This window comes from Jaculus jaculus, chromosome 9, assembly GCF_020740685.1.
Source record: "Jaculus jaculus isolate mJacJac1 chromosome 9, mJacJac1.mat.Y.cur, whole genome shotgun sequence".
Taxonomy (NCBI): Eukaryota; Metazoa; Chordata; class Mammalia; order Rodentia; family Dipodidae; genus Jaculus; species Jaculus jaculus.
In genome coordinates this window covers 125,739,975-125,754,383 of record NC_059110.1, presented here as the reverse complement: position 1 = coordinate 125,754,383, position 14,409 = coordinate 125,739,975, and the positions used below count along the sequence as shown (strand labels likewise).

The 14,409-nt window shown below is 49.0% G+C and overlaps 1 protein-coding gene across 5 annotated transcripts; it reads left to right on the top strand.

Annotated features, from left to right (window-relative positions):
- The first annotated feature begins 188 nt into the window (after positions 1–188).
- C9H17orf80 (chromosome 9 C17orf80 homolog) lies at positions 189–12,662 on the top strand. 5 transcript variants are annotated; one of them, XM_045158742.1, is made up of 6 exons: positions 189–256; positions 992–1,060; positions 3,049–4,508; positions 8,857–8,964; positions 9,464–9,571; positions 12,510–12,662. In XM_045158742.1, the coding sequence occupies exons 3-6, from the start codon at positions 3,056–3,058 to the stop codon at positions 12,530–12,532; spliced, it is 1,692 nt and encodes a 563-aa protein (XP_045014677.1). In that variant the 5' UTR covers positions 189–256; positions 992–1,060; positions 3,049–3,055; the 3' UTR covers positions 12,533–12,662. The 5 variants fall into 5 exon arrangements, with proteins under 5 accessions (XP_045014677.1, XP_045014675.1, XP_045014676.1 ...); XM_045158740.1 differs by lacking the exon at positions 189–256 and adding an exon at positions 273–514; XM_045158743.1 differs by lacking the exon at positions 189–256 and adding an exon at positions 699–741.
- Positions 12,663–14,409: the final 1,747 nt, after the last annotated feature.

Here is a 14,409-nt window from a genome sequence, read left to right as displayed (position 1 = left end):
CACCGGAAGCGGCCGAGAAAGGGAGGTGCGGGCAGGGGAGCTTGTGGAGGAGAGAGGGCCTCTGCGTAGGCGTCCAGAGCACTCGCCTGCTCTAAAGCCAAATCAGGACACGGCGTCAGAGCCAAGCCAGATTTTAAATAAATCAAACTAAGTGACAGTGGTCTGTAGTTTTATTTCAGTTGACTCCCTGCAGGGTAACAACTCGAAACGAAGCAGGAGAACGCCATCAGGCAGTGGTGCGGATGGCCTCGCGCAGGTCCGGGGCCCGGGGCTTGGTTGAGGGCCTGGTGGGCTCCGGGGTGCTGAGGGCACTGACGCTGCCTGGAACGTGGAGTGTTTCGACCCGCGGGCCGTTCTCTCCTGTCTCCAAGGGCTGTTTTTCTCTCACGACCCTCTTTTCTCGGTTTGCGGGGGAGAAAGCTGGGCGGATCGGCTGCGTGCCCCGAGCCAAGGCGGCCCCGCCCACCCGCTCGGAGCGGGCCGAGTGCGGGCGTGAGAATGGGGCCGTGGGAAGGTGAGCGCAAACCGCGAGGTTGAGGTTCAGGCCCAAGCCCGGCGCAGGAGGTGGGCGATTCAAAGTCATCCTCCACTCATAGCGAGCTCGAGGCCGGTCGGGGCTACATAAGAGCCCTGTCCCAATTTTTAAAAAGTAAAGTAGGGTTTAATCCCAGCACTCCGGAGGCAGAGGTTGGAGGATCGCCGTGAGTTCGGGGCCAACTGAGGCTACATAGTGAATTCCAGGTCAGCCTGGGTCAGAGTGAGACCTTACCTCGAAAAAACAAAATAAAGTAAAACTTAAAAAAAAAAGTCAAGGAAAAGACAAGGCATCCCTTGAGTCCAGGAGACTTGATGAAGTTTTAACTGGCTGGTTTCTGGAAAATTCCAGGTTGCCTACCAGGGACATAACTCACTCACTTGTGTTGGCTTGGTCAGGGGCCACGTTTATTCACTGTATGCGATTTGCTTACCTCTCGGATCATGTCTTACACAGGCTCACATTCAGAGTTTCTACCAAACTGGGAGCAGTGATCGCTTAAAGCATGTAAATTGGGGAGGTCAGGTAAGAAAACAGCTCCCATGTTAAGATGTGTGGTGTGAATGTACAGCGGTCTTTCCAGTAGGATTAAGTGTGAGGTGGAGTAGCTTAGAGGCAGAAGCATCTAGAAGTCTGTGCTCTTTCTAAAGTTACTTATAGCCCATGGATTGGCTTTAGGTGTATGTGTTTTGTAAATAAACATCCCATCCCTTTTCTGATGTCAAAGCCTACCTCCAAAGAAAGGTTATTGGCAATAGAGAAGTTTTTAAGCAGTATACATTTAACAAGAATATCAGTCTGTAACCACAATCTAAAACTAGAAAATTGACGTCCATGTTGACATAAATATATAAATAAACAGTTTTATTCTGCAGATGTCGTGGTCCTTTTCCTTTGACTAAGCATTAGTTTTGATTTATTAGACATAATAAGTTACACATGTTTTGGCCCTGCTAACTCCTTTGTTAGGAAGATGATTAGTATCTAAAAGACTTGAAGTATAAAACACAGCATAAATACAACCAAAAATGTATTTGTATCTGGTTTTACATGCATACTGGGAAATGAAATCCAGGCCATCAGGTTTTGCTAGCACTTTAACCTCTGAGCCATCTCTCCACAACCAGGAATGTTAAAGTTTCATTTTACCTAGTTACAGATATATTTAAAAGGTAATGCCCTGGGGCTGGAGAAATGGTTCAGTGGTTAAAAGCACTTGTTTGCAAAGCCTGGTGGCTCAGGTTTCATTCTCCAGATGCACTAGGTGGTTCATGTGTCTGGAGTTCATTTGCAGTGGCAGGAGGCCCTGGCATGCCCATTCATATTCATATTTTCATTTTCTCTTTCTCCCAGGTAAATTTAATTAGGTAATATCCTGGCATGATGGCACCAGGTGGTAATCCTAGTACTTGGGAGGTAGAGACAAGAGGATCAGTAGCTCAGAACCAGCCTAGACTAGGTCACATGTGAGAACCTGTCTCAAAAATATGAAAATAGGGCTGGAGAGATGGCTTAGCAGTAAAGGCACTTGCCTGCAAAGCCACAGTACCCAAGTTCAATTCTCCAGTACCCACATAAACCCAGATGCATAAGGTGGTGCATGCATCTGGAGTTCCTTTGTGGTGGCTAGAGGGTCTGGCATGTCCATATATATTCCCTCTTTCTCTCTTTCACAAATAATTAAATAATTTTTCAAAAAATAATGCCCGGCGTGGTGGTGGCACACGCCTTTAATTCCATCACTCAAGAGAAGGATTGCCTTGAGGAGCTGGGCGTGGTGGTGCAAGCCTTTAATCCCAGCACTTGGGAGGCAGAGGTAGGAGGATCGTTGTGAGTTCAAGGCCACACTGAGACTACATAGTGAATTCCAGGTTAACCAAGGTTAGAGTAGACCTTACCTTGAAAAACCAAAGAGAGAAGGCTGGAGAGATGGCTTAAGCAGTTAAGGTACTTGGCCTGCAAAGCCAAAGGACCCAGGTTCAATTCTCCAAGACCCATGTGAGCCAGATGTACAGGTAGCACATACATCTGGAGTTCATTTGCAGTGGCTGGAGGCCCTGGTGTGCCCACTCTCTCTATATATGTCTGTCTAAATAAATAAATAAAAATATATTTCAGAAAAAAAAAAAAGAGAGGTGGTGATACACACCTTTAATCTCCACAGGAGGGAGTCAGAGGTAAGAGGATTGCTGAGTTTAAGGCCAGCCTGGGACCACATAGTGAATTTCAGGTTGGCCTGGGCTATAGTGAGACCCTACCTTGAAAAAGTAACAAAAACCTGAACAATAGAAGGTAAAGTTCACACCTTTAGTCCCAGCACTTGGGAAGCAGAGGTAGGAGGATCACTGAGTTTGAAGCCACCCTAAGACTACATAGTGAATACATAGGTCAGCCTGGGCTACAGTGAAACCCCACCTCAGAAAACAAAAAAAAGGAAAAGTTTATACTTACATGTGGATACTTAGTCTCTGTGCTCCTTATTATGTGTTTTTTTTTTTTTTTTTTTTTTTCAGGAAGAGGATGAGTGATACTGGGTCCAGGATGGAAGTGTGTCCTTACTGCAAGAAGCCATTTAAACGATTAAAATCCCACTTGCCACACTGTAAGGTGATGGGGCCAGACACAGCTGTGGGTCAGGTTTATCACTCCAAGCCAGCTATACCTCCACGTACTAAAAAAGAGAAGAGGCCCATCAAAGATTTAACCAAGGCTAAAAGGAGAGAGCGAGAGACAGAGAACAAGAGCAGAGATAACAAGTTGATAAGTGACCGACCAGAATGGACAGTTGGGACAGTTGGGTCCTTCCCACCTCCAGTTGGCTTGGAAAGAGTAGGAGCAAGGAAGGCAGATAAAGAGATCAAGGATCCTGATCGGCGCTCCTTCCCTCAGCCAGAGAAGACTTCTCAGGGAGAAATGGCAGCCTTGCCCAGGGCATCGGTTACCACCTCTCCTAAAACAGAATTTGTAAAAGATGTGCCTAAGTCAGAGGAAAGCAGACGTGGGCTTTCAGAAACTGGAACGGCTTTGCTGGCTGGCACAGTGGAGCCTCCTTTTAAAGAAGCTAGAAAGTACTCGCGTCTGCCTGGTGATGTGCGGGCCAGCTCGCCTAATAGGACATTGGACCCAGTGGATCTCCAAAGACAGGGTCTTTTAGCAAAATTACAAGATGTGCCTGTTAGCGATTCTCATCCTCCAGAGAATCTCAGCAGTGTGCAGAGAGAGAGAGCACCTGCGTCAGGCAAGGAGAATGGTTCCAGAGGTGGAGGCCACCTCCCAGGAGCCTCCACTGGCCCTAGTCACACAGAGACGCTGGGAAAAATCCCCAAGCCACTCACTGTAGGCCTTCACACTAACCTACTGAGTGAACTCCAAGTTAGGGAGAACCCAGAAAAAGAAGATGGACTCAGAGTAAAGTGTGGGAGCAAAGAAAATGCTCAAAAAAGTGTGTCTGTCACAGGCATGCAAGATTGGGCTTCTGTGGACAGTGACTATAGGAACTTCACCAAGGAGAAGCCACCGGACGGCATCCTTTTAAATTTGTCCATGTCACAGGAGGCAACTCACAGGAAGCTTCTGTCTACATCCCAGCCAAGTCATCAGAGTCTCTCCTCTCTGGCTGTGAAATCTCTTCAGTTCTGTGGTCCTCATCCCGTCTCTGCTCTGACACTATCAGGGGAAAGTAAGGAACAGGCTTCCCTGGAAGCCAGGTCTGCCTGCCACCCCCAAGCCTTGCAGATGGCGTGCCAGCCATCTTCGTATTCGGCTCAGCATCTCTTCTCTAAGATGTCCCCCGCCAGTCTTGTTGCTGCTGGTGACGCCAAAGCCCTTCCTATCTCCATGGGGCTGGAATGGTTTCCAGAGCTCTATCCTGGTTATGTTGGACTAGGGGTGTTGCCAAGGACCCCTCAGCATTGGAATTCAACAGCCCAGATGCCTCAGCTTGCCAGTCCCCGGGGAGAAAGCCTCTCACAAGGTAAATCATCTGGCTTTCAAGAACCATCCAGCCCATCCAAAATACTTTGTGCCTCTTGCGTGAGGCTCAGAATTCCTGGTATTTTCATTACCTTCACCTCTTACCTACACGGCCCCATGCATTGCACTTACACTTACGGCACATGACTGCCTGCTCAGGGGCCAATGGTGATGCTTGGTCATTCTCCCTTTCCTCCACTGAGAGTTGAAGGTTGGACTAGGGCAGGCTGGAGATCTTAGTTTATTATTTTATTTTTCTTTATTTACTTGAGAGAGAGAAATAGGGAGAGAGAGAGAATGGGTGTGCCAGGGCCTCCAGTTACTGCAAATGAACTCCAAATGTGTGTACCCCCTTGTGCATCTGGCTTACTGGGGTCCTGGGGAATTGAACTTGGGTCCTTTGGCTTTGCAGGCACACGCCTTAACTACTAAACCATCTCCCCAGCCCTATTATTTATTTGAGAGAGAGAGAGAGAGGGTATGGGTGCATCAGGGCCGCCAGCCAGTGCAGATGAACTCCAGACACATGTGCCACAGTGTGCTCTGGCTTATGTGGGTCCTGGGGAATCAAACCTGGTTCCTTTGGCTTTTCAGGCAAGTACCTTAACCACTAAGCCATCTCTGCAACTCAAGGCTGGTGATTTTGTTTGTTTGTTTGTTTGTTTATTTATTTGAGAGTGACAGAGAGAAGAAGGCAAAGAGAGAGAGAATGGGCGTGCCAGAGCTTCCAGCCTCTGTAAACGAACTCCAGATGTGTGCGCTCGCCCCCTTGTGCATCTGGCTAACGTGGGTCCTGGAGAATTGAGCCCTGAACCGGGGTCCTTAGGCTTCACAGGCAAGCGCTTAACCACTAAGCCATCTCTCCAGCCCAAGGCTGGTGATTTTGATGGCCATTGAATTTCTGTGTTGAGTGGAGGGTTAGGGTTAGGATTAGGGTTAGTGGAGGCATGGCTGATAGAAATTTAATGGGTATTTAAGCCGAGCACTCCAGAACATTCCAGAAGTCGCCCCGATAGAACAAGCACTGGACTCAGTCAGAACTGGGTGGTACAGGAAAGTGTTTCTAGGTCTAAGGTCCCATATGACAGCTTGAAATTAAGAGAAGCAGAAAAGAGACAAGCAGAGCGGTTTGTAGGGCTGGAGGATGAACAGGGCTTGAGCTGGCCAGGCGAACGTAGCAGTCAAGGCACGTAGAGGCTCGGGAAGGGATTCAGACTGGGCCTTGGGAGAGAAGAACTCAGGTGTACTAAGTAGTTCATAGAGGGTTGTTTTTTTTAAAGGGTCTCATTTAGCTCAGGCTGGCCCTGCTTAGCTGAGGACTTTCAGTAGTTGTATTAGCAGATGGAAGCCGTCACTGGATGCCTAACCCCTTAAATTGGGTTTGAGATGTAACAATGTGGATACTGACAGGTAAAAACAAGACGGAAGACTGCATAGGAGGTGGGGCAGCAGAGGTGTGGCGATGGGTATCAGCAGCCCCAGACCACCTTGGGAACCCAGGCAAGCTGTTAAAGCACAGGCATACTTTTAAAAAAGAAAATATAGCTGTATAAGATTGTCAGGTTATATATACGGTATATGATATTCCAAAAAAAACTTTTTAGAATCCAAAGTTTGAAGCAACTTCTGGTGCTAAGCATTTCAGATGTGAAACCTGCAGTAAAAAGTCATGGTGAGGACTGGAGAGATGGCTTAGCAGTTAAGCGCTTGCCTGTGAAGCCTAAGGACCCCCGTTGAAGGCTCGATTCCCCAGGACCCACGTTAGCCAGATGCACAACGGGTCACATGCATCTGGAGTTCGTCTGCAGTGGCTGCAGGCCCTGGCGCACCCATTCTCTCTCTGTGTCTGTTGCTCTCAAACAAGCAAATAAAAATAGAAAAAAAATTAAAAGGTCATGGTATTTGCTAAAATGTGCAGCTGCTAGTAGAATCTAAAAGCAATGCATTTGGGGGCTGGGGCGATGGCGCGGTGGCTGTAGCCGTGCCGTGGAAGCATCAGCACCTGAGTTCAGGTCCAGGCCCCACACAAGCCGTAGCGCTGGCATCTGTCACCCCAGTGTGGCCGCAGCAAGCAGTGGGGCAGAGACAGGAGCACCACTCACAAGCTCTCCTGGCATCTGCGGGGGTGAATGAAAGACCCTGATTCAACCAAGCCGTGAGGGGCAAGGGAGAGAGGCCAGTGAGCACATCCCTAGACGGCAAACAGGGAAGGCATTGGAAGTGGCTGCTCCAGGCCTGTGGGACCCAGTGGGTGGCCACTTTTGTGTTTCTCAAGTGGTCTCAGCTCATCCTGACCTGTGTCCTTGACCCCAGTGCACCTGAGCCTATGGCAGGAAGTGATAAGCTTAGTTGACTAAGGGAAAGACAAGCTCAAGGTGTCATTGGGCTCCCAATGTCACTGAGAACATGACTGGCTCCACCGTTGTGGGTCTTCATAAGGTGATGCCTTCTGGTTTGTGTTGAGCTTTATCTCCAACCTTTATGCTTTGCTTTTAAGAGACTAATAACCTTGACTTTGCAAGAAAGAATGCTCTGTGTAATTGCTTGGAAGCCATCACCATTCATTATTGAATATCATGAGCACATGAGCATTCTTACATCCACAGCACCTTTTACTGGTGCTTTTTGTTGGTTTGGTTTGGTTTTGGAGGTAAGGTCTCACTTCAGCCCAGGCTGACTTGGAATTCCTCCTACCTCTGCCTCCCAAGTGCTAGGATTAAAGGCATATGCCACCTGTCTTTTTAATTTAGCCTTTCTCCTGCCAAACCAAACCAAAAAGCATTACCTGCCTAGCACAGACATGGAGAAAAACATGCAGGAAAAATGTGGCTAAGAGAAACACATGCAGCCTTTTCTGGATTTCATGTTTTCATGTGTTGAGCATATATGGAAGATTGACTGGCCTCACAGAGCAGTGAGGCTACTGAAGTGTGGGTGATAGTGAGTGTGACACAGAGCAGGAGCTATCTGTAGCAGGCTTAACGCATTATAAATCCCTAAGATCAAAATTCAAAATCCAAAGTGCTCCAAAACCTAAAGCACAAACAAAAAGCTGGGTTGTAGTGATGCACGCCTTTAGTCCCAGCAAAGGTAGGAGGATTGAGACTGCAGAATGAGTTCAGGTCAGACTAGGCTAGGGTGAAACCCTACGTCGAAAAAAAAAAATCATAAAAACACCTTACTACCTGACAAGAGTATCAGCAGTCCTCAGAGGTAGAGGATCCCAAGCCTGACCACTCGGGCTTGCTAAGTCTGTGTGCAAGTGTGTGTTCATATATAGACATCTACACATGTACATAGATTATATAAAATTGTTTGCAGGCTACATGTATAAAGTGTATGATATTCAAAACAAAAAAAAAAAATTGGAATCCAAAATTTGAAGTCCTTCTGTCTGGTTCCAAGCATTTCAAGTACAAAGGCTGCTCAGCCTGTAGTGGACAGGCATGCTATTTCCTAAACTGTACAGCTGCTAGTAGAACCTACAGGTAATTCATCTGGGGATTGTAGGGATAGCTCAGCATGAGGGCCTGAGTTGGGATCCCCAGGTGTCTGTAAGTGGGCTAAGACAAAAAGGGAGGCAGAGGCAGGAGAGACCTCCCAGAAGCTGTGAGCCAGCTAGCCTGGGGACCACGGCAGTGAACAGGAGATCCTGCCACAGACAAGATGGAAGGCTGGGACTGACAGGCAAGCTGTCCTTGCACCTCCACATGCGCCCAGCACTCACACGCGCACCAGAAGGACAATTCATGTGTACACATACACCCAGCAGCACAAGTCACCAGTAACTGTAAGGCCCATATCCACAGGTGTTCCATCAGCGTTTTGTTTGGTTTTGGTTTTGGTTTTGGTTTGTCGAGAAGTCTCGAAAAACTGTGTAGTCTCAGGGTGACCTTGAATTCATGATGATCCTCCTACCTCCACCTCCTAAATGCTGGGATAAAAGGCATGAACCACCATGCCCGGCTCAGACATATTTTTTTTTTTATTTGAGAGAGAGAGAGAGAGAATTAGTGTGCTGGGGCCTGTAGCCACTGCAGACGAACTCCAGATGCATGAGGCACCATGTGCATCTGGCTTTTTGTGGATACTGGGGAGTCGAACCTGGCTCCTTGGGCTTTGTAGGCAAGTGCTTTAACCTTTAAGCCATCTCTCCAGCCCCCATCAGCCTTTTGATTGACCTAAGACAGATTTGACTTGGACCTGGAGTTCGCTGTGGTCCCTTGCAGAGCTCAGTGATCCACCTGTTGACTGCATGTTTCAGCTCTGCTCCGGGGACCCGCAGCACTGCATGCTGGGAGGGGCGGGCGTAAATGGACTGTCACAGTGACTTCTGTTTGGAACCGCAGTTCCTGGGTTGGAAAGAAGTTCGGCAGATGACAGGAGTTTGGAAGCCCCGATGAGGCTTACAGCCTCCACCTTCCCTCTGATGAGGCTCTTGGGAGCTGTGCACAAAGGTGAGCCTGGAGTTACTGACTGTCGGGTTCTGGTGCGCTCCAGGCCCAGGGGACATCTCTCTTGCTACTAGAGGCTGCCCGAGCGAGGTGAAGGAAGCAGACAAGTGCTGGTTGTCTTCTGTTTTCATTTGGGGTCAAGTGTCATTGAAAACACTACAGCCAGTGCAGCAGCTGCTACCATTTGCTCAGACCTTTGGCTTTAATTCCTGCCCCTGCCTCAACCAGCGCCTGTTCCCAGCCCTTCCCTGCCCACCGCGAGCAGCCAGGGCGGTGCTGAGCACGGTTAACTCATTGCATTCACCTTGCACCACCAAAGACTGTCACCAAGCTCGCAGTGTAAGAGTAAGTTCATCAACGTCTCTGTAGTTCAGTCCTGTTACCTGCTTAAGTGTTGTGCACAGTGTATGAATCCGTTACATAGCTGTGTAAGTTCTCGAAACTACACGTTGCCCAAGCGATTCTGGACCTCACAGCTCTCCCATGTCGTGTCTCTGAACAGGCTGGGTCAGGTGCAGCACCACAGTGAGGCGGAGCGGAGTCGGCGCCGTCACCATGCTCTTTGCCGGGTACTTCGTCCTGGGCTGCCGCTGGAGCTTCCGGCACCTGAGTAAGCCGCACGCTTGTCCCCGTGCCGGGACACCGGAGGGTCCTGCCGCTGCTCTGCGCTTCACCGACCAGACTTGTAGTGGTTGACGGGCCCTAGGGAGTGTGCTGGTGCTGGTGCTGGGAGGCTTGGGGTTTTGTTAGCTGTTGTGTATGATACCTTTGTAAGATTTGACTAAAATTTACATAATTGTTCTTGTCTTCCATTTAGTATGGTCACTGGAGATCTGGTGGTCTTGGTTTTTTCCTCCTTTACCTTGTTTCCCTGCCAAGGGGGCAGGTGCTCTTCTGGGTGCCTGGGACTCCTTTGTCACACTGAAACAGAACACTCCATGTGCTTGAGATTAGAGCAATTTTGTCCTTTTTCTTTTCTTAAAGTGAATCTCACTGTGTAGTCCAGGCCAGGCTCCAGCTCAGTCTTCCTGCATTAGCCCCAAGTATCAGATGAGAGGCTGCCAAGCCTCGCTGCGTATTTTGTTGTTGTTAGGGTTGCTTTGAGACAGAGTCTTGCTATGTAGCCTGAACTGGCCTTGAACTTGGCACTCCTCCTGCTATGGCCTCCAGAGGGTGTGTGCTGGCCCGCCTGTCTCAAGCCTCAGTACTTGGGGTTTTGTCTCAATGCTAGTGATTGAGCCCAGAAGAGCCTCACACCTGGTAGGCAAGAGCCAGGCTACTTTGAACATGGTTTTTTGTATTGTAACTTTTTTTGAAGCTTGGTGTGGTGGCCCGTGCCTGTAATCACAGTATTTGGGAAGGCAGAAGCAGGTCGAGGCCAGCCTCAGATACACAGCGAGTTCCAGGCCAGTCTGGGCTACAGTCTCAACCACAACAAAAAGAAAACAATAGCCCTTATAGCTGTGAAATTTGTCTTGTACCATCTCTTTCCCTGGAGGAAAATGCTCAAACTTCATAAACTTCATTTCTGTTTGTAGTTCAAGATAACTTTTTTTTTTTTTTTTTGCTTTTTGAGATAGGGTCGTACTCTAGACCTGGAATTCACTCTTTCACCCTGAGGGGTGCCCTCAAACCTACTGTGATCCACCTGTACTCTGCCTCCTGGGTGCTAGGATTAAAGGCGTTCCAGGCAGGGTCTCACTGTAGCCCCAGGCTGACCTTGAATTCACAGTGATCCTCCTATCTCACTCCCAGCTTCTGGGATTAAAGGTGTATACATCACACCTCCAGCCTCAGGATAACTTGAGGGAGAGAGGGACACAGACTAAGAGGGTGAGTGTGTGTGAGTGTGGGCACACCAGGGCCTCCTGCTGCTGCAAATAAACTCCAGACGCATGCGCCACTTTGTGCTTTTGCCTTCACCTGGGTACTAGGGAATCAAACCTGGGCTGTCAGGTTTTGCAAGCAAGTGCCTCTAACCACTGAGCCATCAGTGCAGCCCTTCAAGATAACTTGCTCATTTAAATATTTTTAAAACTCTTGTTGTTTTTCCGTAATTTAGAAAGAAGAAAAAGACTGTCCAGGTACCTTGAGATGAAAATTCAGGCTGTTGGCTCAGTCCCTGCAGGTCGCACAGCAGGGTGGGGCTAAGGTCCTCCCTCCTGCATGCTGAGTAGCCCTCCATAGCTGTGGTTCTCAGACCAGAGACCACTGGTGTGAAATGGGAACCCCGATACAAAGGAAAGGCCCAAATCGGCCCTGTCTCCCCAAACAAGGCGCGGCCTGTACAGCTGCGCCAGTCTGAAGGGATGGAGCTGGTCTCCACCGTTGAGAGTAGACATGCACAACGGTTGCCTTCCCGTTGCTGGGACAGAACACCACGTGGAAGGAAGGGGGGTTATTTTGCTTACAGTCTCGAGAGGAAGCTTCAGCTTGCATTGGCAGAGCAGACTGGGCATCCCACCCTGTCATAGCAGCTGGGAAGTGACAGCAAGAGTGAGCGAGCTCTTACAAGGGGATCTGGGCTGCACCACCCCAAGACATGAGGGTATGGGAAACATTTCACACTCAGACCACCACAATGTGATTTTGTTGTGACTGATTTGTTCTGAGGCAAGTTCTTCATAGCCCAGGCTGGCCTCAGCTTCTGGAATGTTGCTGGGCTAACTGCCATGAGCCACCATGCCTGGCTTTAGATATGATAATCTGAACCAACACTGAAGAATGTGGGCTGAGGAGATAAAGACACTTGCTCTGCAAACCTGCCCACCAGAGTTCTGATCCCCTGCACCAATGTACAAAGCTGGGACGCTGCCGGGCATGCTGGTGCACACCTTCAATCCCAGCATTCAGGAGGCAGAGAAGTAGGACTGCCATGAGTTCGAGGCCACCCTGAGACTACATAGTGAATTCCAGGTCAGCCTGAGCCAGAGCGAGACCCTACCTCGAAAAACCAATTTAAAAAAAAGCTGGGACACAGAGTTGCACGTGTCTGCCCAGCATGCCTGTCCAGGGAGGAGGAGGCAGCAGGGCCTGAGGTTTCAGCAGGTCAGCCAGCGCCCTCCCCAGAAGCAAAGCAGCAAACGACCTGCCTCAAACAAGGCAGGAGAGGAGCAACACTAGAAGTTCTCTGCCCTCTCACACACCACCTGTGCCCGCCAATGCCCAGCACAAACACAATAGACTGGAGAATTTAAAATAAAAATTTCTCCTTAGAAACACAACTATTTCTCAGTTTGTAAAACAGAAGTATAAGGCTGAAGAGGTAACTCAGTGGTTAAAGCACTTGCCTGCAAAATCTAAGGACCCAGGTTCTGTTGCCCAGTAGCCATGTTAAAGCCAGATGCAGAAGGTGGTGCGTGCATCTGGGATTCATTTGCAGTGGCAAGAGGTCCTGGCACGCCTATTCTCTCAGTCTCACTCTTTATCTGCCTCTTTCTCAAATAAATGATTAACAAAAAAAAAAAGTATAGCAAAATAATTCATAGGAAAAAAGGTCAGTGGGTATGGCCTCTTGGGTCTTCATATGTATCTCTGTTTGTCCCAAGAGCTTCAGCGCTGGCGTAAGTAAGGATGGCCAGGACACCACCTGAGGACCCCAGAAGTCACCGAAGCATGACCAAGACAACAGCAGGACAGACCGGACGGTTCAGATTAAATGGCAAGAAGAGCATGCAAAATAAAGCTACTGAGATCTAAAACTGTTGTACACCAAATAACTTTCTTACTAAGGCAGGCAGACCTGGTTCTTTTTTATTTTTATTTATTTATTTGACAGAGAGAAAAAGAGAATGGGGGTGCCCCGTTGTGCATCTGGCTAACATGGGTTCTGGGGAACCAAACCTGGGTCCTTTGGCTTTGCAGGCAAACACCTTAACCACTAAGCCATCCCTTCAGCCCCAGACCTGGTTCTATCAGGGTCTTTCCCTGACTTACTTTCCAGAGTCACAGTTTTGTTTAACCACATTGTTAATTCTAAGAGGCCTGATGGCGATCATGCATGCTGTTTATGTTAAGAAGACATTGCTCAGTCCTCAGTCAAAACTAGTATCAGCTGTAAATGTAACTTCCTGTCAGTGTTGTCTAAACGTTGGTGTCGGCCTTGTCTGTCTGTACCTGCTATTAGACCACACAAACACTGGTGCAGAATAATGCCCAGGCGGCTGGGGGTGCCTGGGCTGGTGGAGTGCTTGCCTAGCATGCATGAAGCTCTGGTCTGATCCCAGCACCACACAAAACTGGGGGTGGCGGGCTCCATAGACGGCTTAGCCATTAAGGTGTTTGCCTGCAAAGTCAAAGGACCTTGGTTCAATCCCCAGGACCCATGTAGCAAGCCAGGTGCACAAAGTGGCACATGTGTCTGGAGTTCGTGGCTGGAGGCCATGGCGTGCCCTATTCTCTCTCTGTCTGCCTCTCTCTCTCAAATAAAATATTCAAAACAAAACTGGGGGTGGTCATGCACGCCTGGCATCTCTGCACTTGGAGATGAAGGTATGAGGATCCAAAGTCCATCCTCCACTACATAGTGAATACATGAGACCCCATAAAAAAAAGGTCCTAACTGGCAGAATGTAAGCTTACATAAACAGCTTTCCCCTGGGGACCTGCAAGGCTCTCTAGGTCCTTGAGATCTTGTTAGGGTGAGAAAAGAGCAAGGACTGTGGTCCCAGTGACAGGTCAATGTGTGAAATCCAGTATTTCACAGTCTCTAAGCTGACCAGGACCCAGCGCACCAATAGGGCAGCCAGACTCCTCCCCATCTTCAATGAGGCCAATTCTGGGAAACTTTGGGATCCCACCCCCAAGCTTCTGACTAAGAAATAACCTCTCAGCTGGGAGTGGCAGCACCCACCTTTAATCCCAGCGTTTGGGAGGCAGAGGTGAGGGGATTGCAGTGAGTTTGAGGCCAGCCTAAGACTACAGAGTGAGTTCCAGGTCATCCTGGGCCAGAGTGACACCCTACCTCAGAAAACCAGTGGGTTTTCTGTCCATACCCTGAAACATACCAAGCAAAACATTGTCTTAATTTTCAGGTTTGCTTTGGCCTGTGGAGAATGCTGTGGTTACTAACAGCTGAGGGAACATGTCCAAGCAGATGGTCTTTCCAGCACAGCTTGGTTTTGTATTGGGTGCACACACATGCGTCAGCTTTGCTTGCAGGATCTGTCCCAGAGGTCATCCAGGGCCTCCTGTGGGCCCCAGGGACACGTGTGTCTGGCTTCCCCCTCCCCCATTCTGGCTGGGAGGGAGGAGACAGCATAACAGTGTTGCTTGGTCTGGGGGACCTCTTCTGCTTGCCTCTGTGTTACAGCTTGGGGTAAGCTTTCACGTTGGTGACAAGCACGCATTTCCCCTGGTTTTCCTTACACCAGAGCTACCGTGAGGGTGCACCCGCCAACTCTGGGCCTGCTGCCTGTGTGGTTCCTTTAACTCGGGGTAACCACGGGT